This window comes from Eulemur rufifrons, chromosome 8 (genome assembly GCF_041146395.1).
Source record: "Eulemur rufifrons isolate Redbay chromosome 8, OSU_ERuf_1, whole genome shotgun sequence".
Taxonomy (NCBI): domain Eukaryota; kingdom Metazoa; phylum Chordata; class Mammalia; order Primates; family Lemuridae; genus Eulemur; species Eulemur rufifrons.
This window is the reverse complement of record NC_090990.1, coordinates 83,881,084-83,899,145: the sequence shown is the minus strand read 5'-3', so window position 1 is coordinate 83,899,145 and position 18,062 is coordinate 83,881,084. Positions and strand designations below refer to the sequence as shown.

The 18,062-nt window shown below is 37.1% G+C and overlaps 1 protein-coding gene across 5 annotated transcripts in view; it reads right to left on the bottom strand.

Annotated features, from left to right (window-relative positions):
* The window catches only part of DNM3 (dynamin 3), a 533,160-nt gene that overhangs the window by 98,382 nt on the left and 416,716 nt on the right, over positions 1-18,062 (bottom strand). For all 5 annotated transcript variants that reach the window (XM_069478342.1, XM_069478341.1, XM_069478344.1 and 2 more), the window contains one exon: positions 2,562-2,673. In XM_069478342.1, coding sequence (XP_069334443.1) covers positions 2,562-2,673 — 112 coding nt within the window. The remainder of the gene's footprint in view (positions 1-2,561; positions 2,674-18,062) is intronic.

The following is an 18,062-nucleotide window of genomic DNA, read 5'->3' as shown; positions in this document are numbered from 1 at the left end:
CAATGCCTTTGCTGCATTATCTCATTCAATCCTATCAATCACCCTATAAAGGACCATTGTTATCTTCATTTTAGAAATGAGAATCTTAAAATGTAAAAAGGCTAGGTAACCTGCCCAAGATCTCACAGCTTGTAAGTGAGCATCTGGAATTTAAATATAGGTAGTTTGGCCGGGCGCGGTGGCTCACGCCTGTAATCCTAGCACTCTGGGAGGCCGAGGCGGGTGGATCGCTCAAGGTCAGGAGTTCGAGACCAGCCTGAGCAAGAGCGAGACCCCGTCTCTACTAAAAATAGAAAGAAATTATCTGGCCAACTAATATATATATAGAAAAAAATTAGCCGGGCATGGTGGCGCATGCCTGTAGTCCCAGCTACTCGGGAGGCTGAGGCAGTTGGATCGCTTAAGCCCAGGAGTTTGAGGTTGCTGTGAGCTAGGCTGATGCCACGGCACTCATTCTAGCCCGGGCAACAAAGCAAGACTCTGTCTCAAAAAAAAAAAAAAAAAAAAAAATATAGGTAGTTTGACACTAGAGTCTGTGCTTGAACCCACATGTTCTACTATTTCTTGAAATTCCTAGCCATAATGAACTTTTAAAAAGGTAAATCTTATCATGCCACTAAGTGGCTTGAAACCCAGTAAGGGCTTCCTATCTCACTTAGAATAAAATTCAAAAGGCTCTTCACTATTTCCTTCAAGGCTCTGACCACCTTCTTTGTTAACCATCTACCACCTTTGTCCTTCCTCCTGGTGTTCCAGACACACTGACCTTCTCATTGGTCCTCTAAGACACTGAGCTTGGTTTTGCACTTGCTATCCTCTGCCCAAAACATCTCCTCCAGACTTTCATATCATTTCCTCCCTCCTCTCCCAAAGAGCCTACTCAAATGTCAACTCTTCAAAGAGTCTTCTTACCACCTTTACTGAAATAAAGCTCACCTGCTCCTCACTCTTACTGTCCTTTTACCTTAGCTAATTTTTTGTAGAACTATTGCTATCTTCAACACAGATGACTACATAATAGTTATTCGTTTCCTTGTTTAACATCTGTTCCGTGGGGACAGGACCTTACTGTTCACCTCTGTATCACCGGTACCTAGAACAGTGCCTGGCAAAAAGCACATGCTCAAAAAGTTTTTGTGGAATGAATGAATAAAAAAATTAAGTATGTGTGTGCATTTTTAATATAGAGTATTTGTGAAGTTAAACACAAATGGGTAGGTAAGAGTAACTAACAAATAATGATTAGAATTGAAAATAAGAGCAAAGGTAGTGCTTGGGTTTTTATACTAATATATATGTAGTCTTCAGAGTGGTACATATCTATGCAAATCTGTATGCACACAACAGAGGACAAACTGGGCAATTATGAAAATCATATACAGATACTTGTGTACCTGGGTGTCAACGGGAAGGCATCTGATGTAATTTCCATTTGGAAGGCACAGGGCATGTTGTGGGAAATGCATTGTTTTAGTTGCCAACCAGACAGGTGTAAGAGGAAAGAGGTAAACAGGGCTATGTGTGAGTGAAGATAACAGCAAAGAGGCAAACATTTTGGTATGAATTCTCAATCTGTTACCCCTGGAACTCTATTAAATTCCAGTGTAACCGCAGGGATGTGGTCAGGTCTGAAATCCCTTCAAAAATGCTTCAATTGTCCCACATTGCACCCGTATCTCTGACTTTCTCTTAAAAAGACTCGATCCCCATTTTGAACCTACAAATGACCCAACGTGCGCACGATCAGTCCTATAAACTGATCGAGAGCCAAGTAAGTACCACAAGAGTCAAGCTGGACTAACTCCCCTAGGCTCAGCCTCAGTACTTTAGTCCTGGGGAGGAACCTGGGCAGTGGAGAGATCCGCTCGTCGGCAATCTGTCTCACAGCGTGTGTGCAAATGTCAGTGAGACTTCTGTTTAAATTCAGACTAGTCTGTGCAATATTACATTTTCCAAAGGACACAAAGAGAAGGTCTGTTTATTAACTTGAATGAGAGAAGTGTCTCCAAGACACTTGAAGTATATTAATAAAGATAAGTGGGAATAGCAATATAATATATTTTTTTTGTTCTTTTACAGTCATGATGACATTAACCAGAGTTTGCATACAGGTATAACTGTGGACATAAGGAAAGGAGATAGACTTTTATAAGAATAAGTATATTTTTAGGAATAGGAAATATCAGTGTTATGATTGATGATATGTTGCTTGCATTGATACAATAACAAATATGGAATAGCATATAGAAGAAAATAAAATTTTAAAATAAAACAAAAATGTTTCTCTTGGTCTGAGATTGCACACATTATGTTTTATGGCAGATTAGGGCATTTTCTTTAACAAATATGCAGATTAACTTCTTAAAATAGAAGTCAAATGGAAAAAATTTCTATGTGAAAAAAACAATGTAAAAAGAATAAGCAAAGTATTAGTTAACAGTGTGCCAAATTAATTAAGTCAATAAGAAAACTAGTTTCTCTGGCATATAGTATATAGAGTTAATAGATTTTCTTAAACATGGTTAATACTAATTTTTAAATAAGAGATACATCCAACTTACTAAAGATTTATCAGGATAGACTCCAGCTCTTAGCAGAGATGCCTTCCAGCTGTCTACATCCTCCTGTGAATCACATGCCAGCTCAAGGAAGCGATAGTCTTTGTATACATTCCTGCAGTTAAAAAAAATATCGTGCTTTCATTTTTGAGCCAAATTTGAAATGATTTTATATCACTGTAGACAATGATGATTTAAATGACAATCCAAATGGATAGTTCTCTGACAGTCACTGGAGGAAAACAAAATAACTTTAAAAAAATAATTAATGAGTATATGTATTTAATAACATAATTTTTTGTTTAAGAAACCCTCATACAAAAGAACTCAAAACTATTTGTACTGCTAAGCAATTAAAAAAGGAAATGCAAATGTACTTAACATGACACAATGGGGGCCATCTGATTAGAAGTTGTGCTGTGGAGAAGGAATTTGTTATTGCCCAGTAATTAGATCAATTTTCTGAAGCTATTTTGCAAGTCTAAACAATGACTAAATAGCTCGTAAAACTTTAAGGTGGATGGCAATATTCTTACAAATCTAAGAGACTATGCCATAGTCAAAACAGAAATGCTCATCAAATGCGAAAAGGCAAGACTGATAACCAGTGTTTAATACGGTGAGATGACTGTGAAGTGCATATTTATAAATGGGAGAATACTATAATTTTATTTTTTTCTGGAAATAATACAAAAACATGTAATTCATGCATATTTTGAGAAATTTGGAAACTAATTAAAAGCATAAAAATGGTAACAATCATCCAGATTCCACTGCTTAGAGAGAACCTTATTTTCTCATACCCTTGTTCTATGCATTTTTCAGACAGTTGAGGTTCTCTCTTCCTCCCTCCCTGCTTTCCTCTCTAGCTCTCTACTAATTTTGTGTTCTGCTTTTTCACCTACTGTTATATCATGGCCATTTAATTATGCCACCAAATCTCTATAGAGATCAAATTACAATGGCATAATACTCATTAATATAAATGTATGATGATTTACTTAACCTCCTCCTAATATTAGATAATTAAATCATTTCTTTTGGGGTTTTGCTATCATAAATAATGCTTAAATGAATATTTTAATCTATGAATTTTTGTCACATTTACTACTATTATTTTCTGAAGATAGAGTCCTATAAATAGAGTTACAGGATCAAAAGCTATGATCATTTTTAAGACACTAATACATATTCCCAATTACCTTTCCAGAAAAGATAGTCTAATTTAGACAGAAACTAGCAATATACAAGATTAACAATCTTTCTTCTTTCCATAGTCTCTCCCAAGGTGTGCTCACTGATGCCTAAGAGTCTCGATTTCTATCTATGTCAGATGGCTCACATGTTTACATCTCCTGTCTAGACCTGCCCCAAAGTTCTACTGCCTATTGATTTCTCTTCCTGGGTACTGAAACCAATCTTGACAAGAGCAACAGAACTGGGGCTTTCCAACTTGGTCTTCTTGCAGTGTTCTCATTTCATGCAGCAGTGGTGAAATCCAACTATTTTGAGGATATTTTTAACACCTTCCAGTCTCTCACCGCCTCTCTCTCATTTTACTACCTAAAAATGTCCTCCCCTCTTTTTTTATTTTGAGACAGATTCTCACTCTATCGCCCCAGCTCGAGTGCAGTAGTGTTGTCCTTGCTCACTGCAACCTCAAACTCCTGGCTCAAGCAGTCCTCCTGCCTCAGCCTTCTGAGTAGCTGGGACTACAGGCACGGGACCACCCGCCCCCTCCCCCACCCCAGCTAAATTTTTCTACTTTTAGTAGAGACGGGGTCTCGCTCTTGCTCAGGTTGGTCCCGAACTCCTAAGCTCAACTGATCCTCCCACCTCGGCCTCCCCCAGAATGCTAGGATTATAGGTGTGCCATGTGTCCTCCTCTTTAAATTGGTCTTATTATCATCATTTCCCTCTTGCACTATTACAATAGCCTCCTCACTGGTTTCCCTGCAACCTATGGCCCTTTTAAATTTGTTCTCTGCACCGAATCCTCACGATCTTCTGGAGTAGGAGTGGCTACCTGCTTTTAGGAAAAAGGCAATACTCCCTAAGATACCCTACAAAGCCCCCGAGGTCTGGCCAGTCATTACCTTCCTCTCTGGCTTCTTTGCACACGTTGCTCTTTCTGCTCCAGCCACACTGGCCTTTTGTTCCTCAAATGTGTGGAATGCGCCTTGCTTATTCCCAGTGCCTTTGAATATGCCGCTGTCTGCCTGGAGCTCTCTTTCCATCTCTCTTTGCACAGTTAACCCTTACTTTTTTGGGAGATCTCAACTCAGTCATGGCTTCCTCACACACCACTTCTCTGATACTCCTACCCAGTCAGCTCCTCTTTCACACATTTTTCACATTTCTATTTATGTTTTCTTCACAGTACTTATCACATATATGGTTTCAAAATTATGTGTTTCTTTTCCTTTTTCCTCATTCCCTCCTTCTTTCCTTCCTTCCTCCCTCCCTCTCTCTTTCTCTTTTTTTTTTCCTCTCTCTCACATTTTGTTTAATGTCTATCTTCCCAACTAGCCCATAAACTCCACGAGGACAGGGAATATATCATTTTTATGTTCACCATTAACCATTATATCCCCAGGGGATTCTAGGAAGATGATGGCTTAACTATCCTCCATTTCCTCTCCTCTTCCCACTCAGGTCAAACACATCTGCTTTTCTTGAGTCAAGCAGATATTAGGGCTGGTACTCAGGTAGGTGTGAGCAAGACAGCTCACAGCTATTGTACTTTCTTGCTCTGGGCTGGACAAGAGCTTTGTGACCATAGCAAGTGAGCTCTAGAACAAGAACCAGCATACAGCAGACCTTTGGTAGAACTGTCCCTCAATGATCACAGTATCTTACAGTGTTGCCAGTTCTCTTGTCCTAAAGAGGTGGGGTTGAGTTTTCTCTATCCTAATGCAGAAGAAAGGCCCTTTCCTGATGCCTCCACAGATAACTGGCAACTTCCCTATTACTGACCCATGGTGACTAAGATGACTGCGTTTTCCCATGCTCAGGAGTCCAGTCCACTCAAAGCACTCAGCAATTGGACCTGGGCTGCAATGACCAAATGAAAATGAAAGGACACCTAAAGTGGTCTAATAGCCAAAGAGAGAAAGAATGAAGAAAGCAATCACAACAGTCCATCAATTAAGAAGAACTTTTTGGGGAAGCAGAAGATAGAAGAATAATAAGTACTTGAAAAGGCTTGCATACAGCATTAAGAAAGACTTCCTAGAACTATTATAAAAAGTATGATTTTTAAATTAAAATTTTGAATAGATAAGTCAAAGGAAAGGATCAAAGTTCATATTAGAATTGGTAGCTTTGAAGATTTAATAGAAGTAGAAAATATAAAGAGAGAGAAATTATGAGAACATGAAGGAAAGACCCAGGACATCTAGCCCATAAATAATAATAGGAGTTCCAGAAAAAGAAAAGGCATATGAGAGGAGAAAAACAATGATAAAAGAGAAACTCCCTGGGTATGATGGCTCATGCCTATAATCCCAGCACTTTGGGAGGCTGAGGTAGGGGTTCAAGACCAGCCTTGGCAACACAGTGAGACGTCGTTTTTATAAAAAATAAAAAAATTATCCATGCACAGTGGCATGTCCCTGTAGTCCCAGCTACTTGAAAGGTTGAGGTAGGAGGACTGCTTGAGTCTAGGAGTGTCAGGCTTCAGTGAGATATGATTGTGCCACTGAACTCCAGCCTGGGCAGCGAGACACTATCTCTAAAAAAGGAGAGAGAGAGAGAAACTTTTTTTTTGTTTTGTTTTTAAGAAACTTCTTTCTCTGAATTTTAGAAAGTGTATATCAAAAGTGTAATTTCAGGTGGAATTAGTGAGAAAAGATACCATTTAGGCATATGCTAATACAATTCCTGAGCTCTGAGATAAAGAAAACATTTTAAAGTCTTCTGTAAAGAAACAGCAATTTGCTTACGAAGGAAAAAGAATTAGACTGGTACTGGACTGAACATTCAAAAAGTAGAAGGCAAAGAAATATTAATAACATCCGTGGACCCTTAAGAGGACTGTAGAATTGGAGTCCTACACCCAGTGAGGACATCATCCACATACCAAATGAGGAAAATCCTAAAGCAGGCTGAGGGTTAAAATAACACCAGATGAACCTGCAGAGAATGTTCAAGGTGAGGAAAGATTAAGAAGAGAGAAAACAGCTATGAGCAATGAAACCTGCAATGTCCATAGACTAGTTAAATCAAAATAAGAAATGATAGACCATGTAAGAATGTGCAATATCATGCTGAATATGGACTCTTAAAGTAGAAGAGACATACTGCAATAGAAATTATAATGGTCTAAAATTTGGGGGACAGTGGGAGGAAGTAAAAATGATCTCAGGTCTCCTATGGTGGGTGGATGAGTGTAGAGCGGGGAAGTGAAGGAATCTCAGAGGTTTCAAATTGATGAGAAAAGTGGGTAAGGGGGTAAAGAGGAGAAGAAATATCTCTCTTGTGGGAGGAATAATTGATAATTTGCCTCATGAAATAATAGGGCTATGTATTGATGACAAATGTAAATTAATGAAATAAAAGTACAATTGAACTCTCAAATTTAAAAAAGAGAAAAAGGGTAATTAGTCATCTCTTGATTAAATCAACAACAATAAAAGAAAAAAGAAGAAGAAGAAAAGAAGAAACACAGAAAAGAAGAAACAAGAAAGCAAAAAGACCTAGGAGTGTCCTTTTGAGAATGCAGATTGATACCCTGGTGGCTAATCCACCAAGCTTCCTCCTGGGTTCAAGGTCAGGTCAGAGATGGCCAAGTCCCCCTAGGGTCTTGGCTGCAGCCTCATTTGGCCCTGAGTTTGCAAGCAAAGCCATCTGCCAAGGGGTCCAGAAAGAATCGCACACATTAGTGCCTGGACAGAAAGGCACGTCTGCCTGCTGGCATCATCTTGGCAGTGAACCTGAAAGTTGCCCTGTGGCTCTGCTCCAACCCCCCTAGAAAATGGAAGGGTATACTTGGATGAGTGGATTTGCTTACATTGTACCCCAAGGTCTTACAAAGTGACTAGCACTAGTAGTATTCAATAAATATTTATTAAATAACAAATCTCATACCCATAAATATTGAATGTCATCTTTAAAATACCTTTGCTAATTTTATAATTTAAAAGTGATTTTCCATTAATACTCTCTAAGGACTTTGGGCATTTTTTATGTTTATAGATGATGTTCTCTGTCCTGATTTCATTACATATTGTATGAAACACAATACATTTTTTTCTGTATTTCATTTCAATGGCTTCTTACTTTTTATGTGCATTTGTCTGACATATCTTTGTCTCTTTTACTTTTTTACATTTGTTTTATTAGTTAAAAATCCCTTTCTGTTGTAAATGTCCACAGTATAATCGGGTTTTATTTTTCCTATGAATCTGAAAATTATCACCTATGATGAGGGAAGTTTCAATCATGTTTATTTCTTGCCATAGCTGTATGCTTGGTCTTAGTTTTGTCATTTTGAGATATACTTTGCTTTTTTTTTTTTTAATGCTCTTTACTGTTTTCCTTGTTTATATGTTGAAAAATAGGCTGCCTTTTTGGCTTCTATATTTTTAAGCAGTTATCTTTCAGTTTTTCAAATCATTCTTGAATTCATTTTTGTATACATGTAATTCAGGAATATAGTAACAACTTCTGACTTCTTAAGAAATTTAGCAGCTTTCACTTGCTGCCACTTTATCTCATGTATTTCCTAATCTATCTGGAAATACTAGCCTAGATTATTATTTCTGAATTATTATTTTTATACTTTCAAGAATCTTTTTTTACTTCTGTATTCAATTTTGTTACATGTAAGCAATTATTTAGATGGAACTCTATGTGTTTACCTTTTTTTTCTTTTTTTTTATTTCAGCATATTATGGGGATACAAAAGTTTAGGTTACGTATATTGCCCTTACACCCCCTCTCCCCCCATATCAGAGCTTCAAGCGTGTCCATCCCCCAGACGGTGCGCATCGCACTCATTATGTATGTATACACCCAGCCCCTCCCTCCCCCACATCTGCCCGACACCCGATTAATGTTATTCCTAAATGTGCTCTTAGGTGATGATCAGTGAAACCACTTTGATGGTGAGTACATGTGGTGCTTATTTTTCCATTCTTGGGATACTTCACTTAGTAGAATGGGTTCCAGTTCTATCCAGGAAAATACAAGAGGTGCTATATCACCGTTGTTTCTTATAGTTGAGTAGTACTCCATGGTATACATATACCATATTTTACTAATCTACTCATGTATTGATGGGCACTTGGGTTGTTTCTACATCTTTGCAATTGTGAATTGTGCTGCTATAAACATTCGAGTGCAGATGTCTTTTTTATAGAATGTCTTTTGTTCTTTTGGGTAGATGCCCAATAATGGGATTGCTGGATCAAATGGTAGGTCTACTTGAATCTGTTTAAGGTACCTCCACATTGCTTTCCACAGGGGTTGCACTAGTTTGCAGTCCCACCAGCAGTGTATGAGTATTCCTGTTTCTCTGCATCCACGTCAACATTTATTGTTTTGGGACTTTCTGATAAAGGCCATTCTCACTGGAGTTAAGTGATATCTCATTGTGGTTTTGATTTGCATTTCCCTGATGATTAGAGATGTTGAGCAATTTTTCATATGTTTGTTGGCCATTCTTCTATCTTCTTTTGAAAAATTTCTATTCATGTTCTTTGCCCACTTTTTGATAGGGTTGTTTGATTTTTTCTTGCTGATTTTCCTGAGTTCTAAACAGATTCTAGCTATCAATCCTTTATCGGATGTGTAGCCTGCGAAAAATTTTTCCCATTCTGTAGGTTGTCTGTTTGCTCTCCTTACTGTTTCTTTGGCTGTGCAGAATCTTTTTAATTTAATCAGGTCCCATTTATTTATTTTTGTTGTTGCTGTGATTGCCTTTGGGGTCTTCCTCATAAATTCTTTGCCTAGGACAATGTCTATAAGAGTTTTTCCCACATTTTCTTCTAGAATTCTAATAGTTTCGCACCTTAAGTTTAAGTCTGTTACCCACTGTGATTTGATTTTTGTGAGAGGTGAAAGATGTGGGTCTTCTACATGTGGCTATCCAGCTTTCCCAGCACCATTTATTGAATAAGGATTCTTTTCCCCAGTGTATGTTTTTGTCTGCTTTGTCAAAGATTAGATGGCTATATGAGGATGGTTTTATATCTAGATTCTCAGTTCTGTTCCACTGGTCTGTGTCCCTGTTCCTGTGCCAATACCAAGCTGATTTAATAAACCACAGCCTTGTAGTATAGTTTGAAGTCTGGCAAATTAATACCTCCCATTTTGTTTTTATTGCTTAAAATTGCTTTTGCTAAACAGGGTCTTCTCTGGTTCCATACAAAGCGTAAAATAATTTTTTCTATATCTGTGAAAAATGATGTTGGTAATTTAGTAGGGATTGCATTGAATCTGCAGATCACTTTGGGTAGTATAGACATTTTAACAATGTTGATTCTTCCGATCCATGCGCATAGTATGATTTTCCACCTGTTTACAGGCTCTGCGATTTCCTTCCTCAGTGTTTCATAGTTCTCCCTGTAGAGGTCTTTTACTTCCTTAGTTAAATATATTCCTAGGTACTTTATTTTCTTTGTTGCTATTGTGAAGAGTACTGAGTCTTTGATTTGGTTCTGCATTTGACTGTTATTGGCATATATGAATACCTCTGATTTGTGTGTATTGATTTTGTATCCTGAGAGTCTACCGAATTCATTTATCAATTCCAGGAGTCTCTTGGTTGAATCCTTGGGGTTTTCTAGATATAATATCATATCATCAGCAAAGAGTGAGAGTTTGATCTTTTCTCTCCCCATTTGGACACACTTGATTCTGCTCTCTTGCCTGATTGCTCTCGCAAGGACTTGCAGCACTATGTTGAATAGTGGTGGGGACAGTGGGCAACCTTGTCTGGTTCCAGTTCTAAGTGGGAATGCTTTCAATTTTTCCCCATTCAGTATGATGTTGGCTGTGAGTTTGTCATTATATGGCTTGTATCATTTTTAGGTAGGCCACATCTATGCCTATTTTGTTAAGCGTTCTTATCATAAAAGGTGTTGAATTTTGTCAAATGCTTTTTCTGCATCTATTGAGAGGATCATATGGTCTTTGTTTTTGCTTCTATTTATGTGGTATATATGTTTACCTTGAATAAATATTTATCATCAGGCATTTTCTACCTGGACTTCCCCATTTGTAAAGTTGTACTTGGATTTGTTTTTTGAGTTGGCCTTACAGTAGAGAGTTGTCTCTCTGAATTTCTGGTTGGTACAGCATCCACATTTCTCAAGTTGATGAGGTGAAGAAATGTAGATGCTCCTTTTGGTTGTCTCCTTGTTTGGTCCCATTTTTCTTCATCAGAGTAAAGCATGCATTGGTCACTGATATATTTTCAACCATGTTCACTCTATGAGTCTTGCGAATAGATGACTGGCATCTCTACTTTCCAGTGTGTTTGAGACTTTGCATCTCTGATGTGTATGACTTATGGGGTGCAGCAATGGATGGAGGAGGAGGAAAGAGAAACTTCTAATTTTTCATCATTTTAAAAGATAAATCACATTATTTAAATCTTCATAGCAATCCTGCAAAGTTGGTAGCAGAGCTGTTTCACAGATGAGGAAACAGATTCAAAGAGATTAGTGGACTCTCCCAAGACGACATAGCTAATAAATGGCACAACCTGAACCTACCACAGTCCTTGGCTTATAGCCTCCACAAAACAAATATTTGCTAACTGAATGAATGAAAGCACAATGGAATGAACTTGGACAGTGCTTATTTTTGAAGCCATCTTTTTCATTTTTTACTGGATCCTTAACTTTTTATAGAATACCTAAGATATAAAAGTTTGGACAAACTACAAGACATAGAATGAGTAATTTTAATTAAAAGTGGGACGTATTTAAAGGAAATATATTCTCCAAGTAAGCAAGTTTAGTGTTGGAAAATTTAAAATTATACATATATAATTTTTTTCCCCTAAGAGATATGGTCTCTCTATGTCACCCAGGCTAGAGTGCAGTGGTGCAATCATAGCTCACTGTAGCCTTAAGCCCCTGGGTTCAAGTTATCCTCCCATCTCAGTCCTTAGCTTCCCGAGTAGCTGGGACTACAGGCACATGCCACCACACCCAGCTAACATTGAAGTCATATTTTTGCTAAAGAGCAGAAAGAATGAAGGATTATCTTGATGGAATCAAAATTTATCAGTTTGTAATTATCTAATTACTTCTCCAGCTAGCTTTTAGCTACCAACTAGGTTTCCATTGGAGGCATTTCCACTGTGCAGTATGAATTCCTTTAAGATGTAAAGGTATGGGAAAGGCAAAGCTGGACAAATGTCATGGGAGCTCTTGGCCAGCTGGAAAGCACGGAAAGTAGAGAGAGTGCAGACTTTCCACATTCTCTGAGCAGATCTGAAGAATTCAGCTTTGGCCCATTATCACTGACCTTTCTCCAGAGTATTTTCTTTCAGGGGCTCTTCACATGGAAAATCTTAAATTTTTTTTCCCCTTAAAGGATAGCCAAATTCTTGAGAGGGAAAATAATTATCTGGTTGAAACATTAGAAGAGGGTCAAAGGCCTCTGGTGGCTTTGGCTGCTTCATTTTTTACCCATTTTTAAAGTCTCATCTTAGGCTGTGTCTAGACATCCAAGGAGAGTTGGATACAGGTCGAAAACACTGAACTGAACTGATTTACTGGAAGTCTCATAAATTCTGTCGATGAAGCTTCCAGGTTCTCACCACATGCTGTAGCTGTATAGATAACCCACAGCAATTTGTACTGACTGCATTTTTTTTTTTTGTTTAGTCTATTTCAGCTGCAATCATGCAGATATGAGCTTCTGAATGACTCCACTATGAAACCAAGCTGATCTATGCATTTTACAGTTTAAAGAAATAGAAGTCACTTCAAGGCAAAAAAAGAAATATAAGAAATTTTTACCCCTTAGGTAAAAGGCTTTTAAGTCTTACACTGGAGAGAATAAGATCACATCATGAGCCTGTGTTTTGACCATATGTGTAACTTTCATTCACATGTCAAAAGAAAACCTTTGGGTATTAAAAATATGAAGTTTAATTCCTTTTAATTACTTTACTTGTGACAGCTCTTCAAAGATCTGAGACCAGATATTAAACATTAGCAATTATGAACAATGTTTCAGAATAATTTTTGAACAAGTTTCTTTGCACAATTATTAAATCATTTGATAAAAACTTTTTAGGAGTGGAATTGCTGGGCCACAAGGTTAGCATATAACCAAGGCACTTAACACATATTACCAAACTGGCCTCCAGGGAGGCTATGTATACAGTTCACCACATGCAGTACAGGAGGAGGATAGTGTCCTCATTACCACCTGTCATGACTTCTTTCTCATTTCTCCTAAGCTGAAAGGTCAATAATGATGTCTACTGGCTGTTTTAATTTACAGTTCTTGGTTGCCAGTAAAATCGAACCTTTGTTAATTGTCCTTTTTTCTTGGCCTTATATGTATGTTCACAAGAGGTAATACACATTTTCTTTAAATAGCAAACTTATCTAGCGAATTTAAAATAGGTTTAATTTACAGGATAATGACTTGATAAACATTTTCATAAACATCATAGTTGCATATAAGAAAGACATATGTGGATGTGTGTGTGTGTGTGTGTGTGTGAGCACCAAGTCTTTCAGTCTCCGAGACAACCCTTCAGTCAATATTTTCAAGTGTTTCTCATATGAAGATGTTTCTAGATAATGCAGCATCCTACTTGCCTTCCTATGCATTTGCTTTATTTTAAAATGATTTTCTGAAAATGAGACACCAGCAACTGATCACAAATCTCCAGGTGCAATATTATCCAGATGTAAAAAAAGAGTTTGATAAAATTTCTGCCGAGTTTCTGGATAATAAACTTCTACTAATGCAAGTTAAGTAAAATGTAGTAGAAAATATAGTAAAGTCCACAGACACCTGTTGAAATATAGTTAGTGCCATTTATTATGTATTATGACATTGGGTAAAGTGACCTCTCTGAATCTCAGTTTACTCCTTTATAAAATGGGGATCATAACAACATCTACCTGAGGCTTATTACAATGAAAAATAAGATTATATGTGTGAAGAGCTTGCTCAACATAATGCCCAACATAACGTAAATATATAAGCAGCATATACAAAATTAAAAAAATTTATTATGCATTATTACCACTGCCTTTAGGTCCTTTGCACATGATCTCCTATGAATGCAGTCCTCTCCTGTACTGAACACATACAGTCTTATCTAAATGAGGCATAGAAGGAACATAACTCAAAATTATAAAAGCCATGTATGATAAACCCACAGCCAACATAATGCTGAATAGGGAAAAGTTGAAAACATTCCCCTTAAGAACTAGAACAAGGCAAGGGTGCCAACTGGTCATCACTTCTATTCAATATAGTGCTGGAATTCCTAGCAGGATCAATCAGGCAAGAGAAAGAAATAAAGGGTATCCAAATCAGGAAAGAGGAGGTCAAATTATTGTTCTTTGTTGATCACATGATCTCGTATATAGAACACCCCAAAGACTCCACCAAGAGACTCCTGGAATTGATAAATAAATTCAGCAAAGTCTCAGGATACAAAATCAATGTACATAAATCAGTAGCATTTCTATATACTAATAACTGTCAAGCTCAGAGTCAAATCAAAGACTCAATACCATTCACAATAGCTAAAAAAGAGAATAAAATGGCAATCACAGCAACAACAAAAATAAATAAGTGGGATTTGATTAAATGAAAAAGCTTCTGCACAGTGAAGGAAACAATCAACAGAGCAAATAGACAACCTACAGAATGGGAGAAAATATTCGCAAGTTATACATCTGATAAAAGGCTAATAATAAGAATCTACAAAGAACTCAAACAAATCAGCAAGAAAAAAACCAAACAATCCCATTAAAAAGTGGGCAAAAGACATGAACAGAAGCTTCACAAAAGAAGATAGACAAATGGGCAATAAACATATGAAAAAATGCTCAGTATCACTAATCATCAGAGAAATGCATATTAAAGCCACAGTCAGATACCACCTTATCCCAGTTAGAATGACTTTTGTTAAAAAGCCCCAAAACAATAAATGCTGACATGGATGCAGAGAGAAAGGAACACTGACACACTGTTTGTGGGAATGCAAATTAGGACAACCTCTAAGGAAAACAGTATGTAAATTACTCAAAGAACTAAAAGTAGACCCACCATTCAATTCAGCAATCCCACTACTGGGTATCTACCCAAGGGAAAAAAAGTCATTTTATCAAAAAGACACCTGCACTCAAGTGTTCATTGCAGCATAATTCACAATTGCAAAGATGTGGAATCAACCCACATGCCCATAAATTCATGAGAAGATTAATAAAATGTGGTATATGTATACCATGGAGTATTACTAAGTCATTAAAAAGGATGTGAATGCCATTTGCAATGATTTGGATGGAACTGGGGACTATTCTCCTAAGTGAAGTATCTCAAGATTGGAAAAACAAACACCACAGGTACTCATTATTAAATTACAACTAAGCAATGAGAACACATATGCACAAAGGGAAGTAAAACTCAGTGGAAATCAAGCAGGGGGAAGGGAAGAGGTGGGGAGGGACAAACCCTACCTAATGGGTACAATGAACACTATTTGGGTGATGGTCACACCTATAGCCATGACTCAAGTATTACAAAAGCAATCCATGGGCTGGGAATGGTGGCTCACGCCTGTAATCCTAGCACTCTGGGAGGCTGAGGCAGGTGGATTGCTTAAGCTCAGGAGTTTGAGACCAACCTGAGCAAGAGCGAGACCCCATGTCTACTGAAAATAGAAAAAATTAACCGGGTGTGGTGGTGCATGCCTGTAGTCATAGCTACTTGGGAGGCAGAGGCAAGAGGATTGCCTGAGCCCAGGAATTTGACATTGCAGTGAGCTATGATGATGCCATATACTCTAGACTGAGCAACAGAGCGAGACTCTGTCTCAAAAAAAAAAAAAAAAAAAAGTGATCCATGTAACCCAAAACATTTGTACTGCCTTAAAATTTTGAAATAAAAAAAGAGTAAAATTTACATTTAGCATTATTACATTTCCTTGGGTTATTTTGGGCTCATTATTCCAGTTTGCTCAGATGTCTGAATCCTGATTCTGACAAAAAATTTATTCATAATTCTTCCTGTTTTACAATCTGTGCATATTTATAATGATATCATATTCCTATGTCATTATCAGAGTCATTGGTAATCCTATTGTAGACCTCTGCCAGACCTCAAATGATCTCATACCAGAGTTACACATTCCATTAGCCAGTACCCATAGTGTATCAACAAGAAGAGTTGAGTCTTAGTCATAAATTCATCATATATATACTGTCCAGTCATGTCTCTCTACTTTCCCTCAGGTATATTCCAAAAGAGTTTATCAAATCTAAGCATATTACATCTATTAAAAAATTAGAGTTGTCTTTGTTCAATTTGTTTTTCAAGATTCAAAGCAAGCTCCTATTGATCACTGATTTCCTTTATAAATAATCATAAATATTCATTTTACATCCATTATAGAATTAAATAGTAAGACACTGATAATAATAAATCAAAATTTCCATTTTCTTCTCCTTTTTGAAAATCTGGACAATGACCTCCACTGTTCCCACCAGTCATCACCCTCCTTATGTCTTCATTTCTGTGCACATCCAGTTCATCACTATCACTACACTCTTGTAGACCTCCAACTCCCTTTCTTTTCATCATTTTATTTGCCTGATAAAACTCCAATTGAATTATTTTCTTACTCAGGCCCTGCGTTCAAGTTGATAGTGTAGGAAAAAAACTATAACTATACAATTGTGCTGACTGCAGTTACTTCACAGTTGTAATTACAAGTATCAAATAGGCACCCAACTTTTCCAGACATCCCTACTAAGTTCTGTAGTAAATATGCTTTCTCAGTGTACCAGATGATTATCACTGCATGCTTTTCTTCCCTCAAATCTGCAACACACTCTTCACCACTCACACTTATCTGAGAATCTTGCTTCATACTTCATAGGGAAAATATATACAGTCAGATAAGAATGATGTGTCTTCTTTCCAACAAATCCCCAAGATTTGCAACTGCAGACTCTGCCTTCCTCTTGTGCAACAGAAGGCCAAACCTTCAATTTACACACTGGATTCTGGCCCTTCTAACGTCCTCATGAACCTCGTTCCTACAGTCATTCCCTTTCTACATCAATAATTTCTTCCTCTCCTACTGCTTGGATCACTCATATGGTATACTAGCATGCCTTAAAAACAACTGTCTTAAAACACATCTATGGAAATAACATTCACTGGACATCAAGCAGGTGGGAGGGGGGAGGAGGGGATGAGTAAATTCACACCTAATGGGTATAATGTACATTATCTGGGGGAAGGGCACATTTATAAATTTGACTCAGACAGTACAAAAGCAATTTATGTAACCAAAGTGTTTGTAGCCCTGTAATATTCTGATATGAAAAAAGAAAAGTGGAAAAAACACCAAGGCCCACATCCACTTTTTCTTGACCTTTTTCCACTCCCAAGAACTGCCTCCATCTCTATTTGCTTTTGTAGCAAAACTCCTTTGAGTTATCTTGACTTGTTTTTTGCATTCTCTCCCCTCTCATACTTTCCTCAGTCCATCCCAGTGAGGTTGTGATCCTGCTACTCTATAGATATAGCTCTTTTTTAAAATAAAATGTTTAAACATTATGGATAATAGTTATATATATTTATGGGGTGCATGTGATATTTTGATACAGGCATACAATGTGTAATGATCAAATCAGGGTAACTGGGGTATCCATCACCTAAAAGATTTATCATTTCTTTGTATTAAGAACATTCCAATTCCACTCTTTTAGTTATTTTAAAATATACAATAAATTATTATTAATTGTAGTCACCTATTGTCCTACTGAATAATAGATTTTATTCATTCTATATAACTGACTGTGTTTCTGTACACATTAACCATCCCCACTTTATCCACCCCTCACTACCCTTCCCAGTCTCTGGTTACCATCATTCTACTCTTTATCTCCATGAGTTCAGTTATTTTTTAGCTCCCACTTGAGTGAGAATATGTGATATTTGTCTTTCTGTGCCTGCCTTATTTTACTTAATAAAATATCCTTAAGTTCTATTCATGGTGTTGCAAATAACAGGATTTCCTTCTTTTTAGCGCTTAATAATATTTCATTTTGTATATATACCAACTTTTATTTATTCATTCATCTGTTGATAGACACTGAGGTTGATTCCATATCTTGGCTATTGTGCATAGTGCTGCAATAAACATAGGAGTGCAGATACCACTTCGATACACTGTTTTCCTTTCTTTTGGATATATATACAGCATTGGAATTGCTGGATCATATGGTATTTCTATTTTTAGTTTCTTCAGGAACCTTTGTACTGTTTTCTATAGTGGCTATACTA